Source organism: Nicotiana attenuata, chromosome 3, assembly GCF_001879085.1.
Source record: "Nicotiana attenuata strain UT chromosome 3, NIATTr2, whole genome shotgun sequence".
NCBI classification, from domain to species: domain Eukaryota; kingdom Viridiplantae; phylum Streptophyta; class Magnoliopsida; order Solanales; family Solanaceae; genus Nicotiana; species Nicotiana attenuata.
In genome coordinates this window covers 26,610,066-26,611,828 of record NC_031991.1, presented here as the reverse complement: position 1 = coordinate 26,611,828, position 1,763 = coordinate 26,610,066, and the positions used below count along the sequence as shown (strand labels likewise).

The window sequence follows — 1,763 nt, the reverse complement described above, 5'->3', positions numbered from 1 at the left end:
AGGAGGTTGTGGATATTGCCAGGGAGATTGAGTCTGTCCGTCGCCAGGAGCGAGAGGAGAGGGAGGCCAAGAGGCCTCGAGGATCTGGTAGCTACAGTGGTGGTCCTTCGAGGGGCCAGTTCCAGCACGGCAGAGGCCGACAGTTCCGTCAGGGTCAGTCTTACCACTCAGGTTATCGAGGAGCATCATCGGGTCATGGTTCCCACAGTTCTCACCAGGGCCATTCTTCACTTAGTGCTCTCCCAGCTCAGAGCTCATCCCGTGCTCCATCTGTTCAGGGCTCTTCTACGCCGAGTGCATCTGCTGGTCACTCCGGTGCGAGGGATTCCCATCAGTCCCCTTCTCCAGCACCTAGGATCTGTTACGAGTGTGGCAAGATGGGCCACATGTGGAGGCAGTGTCCCCGCCGTGTTGCTAGTTCATCCCAGCAGAGGGGTCAGTCATCAGCTTCAGCGCCAGTTGCTCCACCACCACCCGCCCAGTCAGCTAGGGGTGGGGATCAGTCAGCCAGGGGTCACCCCAAAGGGGGAGGTTGATCAGGGGGCGATCAGGCCCGTTTCTGTGCTCTTCCAGGCAGACCCGATGCCATTGCTTCTGATGCTGTCATTACAGGTATTATTTCAGTCTGCCTCAGAGATGCCTCGGTACTATTTGATCCTGGTTCTACCTATTCTTATGTGTCCTCATACTTTGCGCACTATTTGGGTACTCCTCGTGAGTTTCTTGCTTTACCTGTTCATGTATCTACCCTGGTGGGTGATACTGTTGTTGTCGACCGTGTGTACCGGTTGTGTTTGGTGACTATTAGAGGTCTAGAGACCCGAGTTGATCTTTTATTGTTGAGTATGGTGGATTTTGATGTCATTATGGACATGGATTGGTTATCTCCCTGCCGCGCTATTCTAGATTGTCATGCCAAAACAGTCACATTGGCTATACCAGGTGTGCCATGGATTGAGTGGCGTGGCGTGACTGATTATGTTCCTAGTAGAGTGATCTCTTTCTTGAAGGCCCAGCGTATGGTTGGGAAGGGTTATCTATCGTATCTTGCCTTCGTGAGGGATGTTGGAGCTGAGACTCCCAGTATTGATTCTGTCCCAGTTGTGAGAGATTTCCCTGATGTATTTCCTGCAGATCTGTCGGGCATGCCCCCGGACACGGATGTTGATTTTGGTATTGACCTGGTGCCAGGCACTCAGCCCATTTCTATTCCGCCGTATCGTATGGCACTAGCGGAGTTGAAGGAGTTAAAGGAGCAGCTTCAGGAACTCCTTGATAAGGGGTTCATACGGCCTAGTGTGTCACCTTGGGGTGCGCCAGTTCTGTTTGTGAAGAAAAAGGATGGCACTATGAGAATGTGCATCGATTATAGGCAATTGAACAAGGTAACAGTGAAGAACAAGTATCCTTTGCCTCGCATTGATGATTTATTCGACCAGCTTCAGGGAGCGAGGGTATTTTCCAAGATTGATCTCTGTTCGGGTTATCACCAGTTGAAGATCAGGGATTCGGATATTCTTAAGACGGCCTTCAGGACCAGATATGGTCATTATGAGTTACTGGTCATGTCTTTTGGGCTGACCAATGCCCCAGCAGCGTTCATGCATCTGATGAACAGCATGTTCCGGCCTTATCTTGATTCATTTGTTATAGTTTTCATTGATGATATCCTGGTATATTCACGTAGTCAGGAGGAGCACGCGGAGCATTTGAGGGTTGTGTTGCAGAGGTTGAGGGAGGAGAAGCTTTATGCAAAGTTCTCC

The 1,763-nt window shown here is 50.7% G+C and overlaps 1 protein-coding gene across 1 annotated transcript; it reads left to right on the top strand.

Moving 5' to 3' along the window:
* Nucleotides 1,356-1,763, top strand: LOC109224730 (RNA-directed DNA polymerase homolog; the record flags this gene model as incomplete). Its single annotated transcript, XM_019389254.1, has 1 exon — nt 1,356-1,763. A coding segment is annotated over exon 1 (408 nt), but the record flags the coding sequence as incomplete, so codon positions are not given.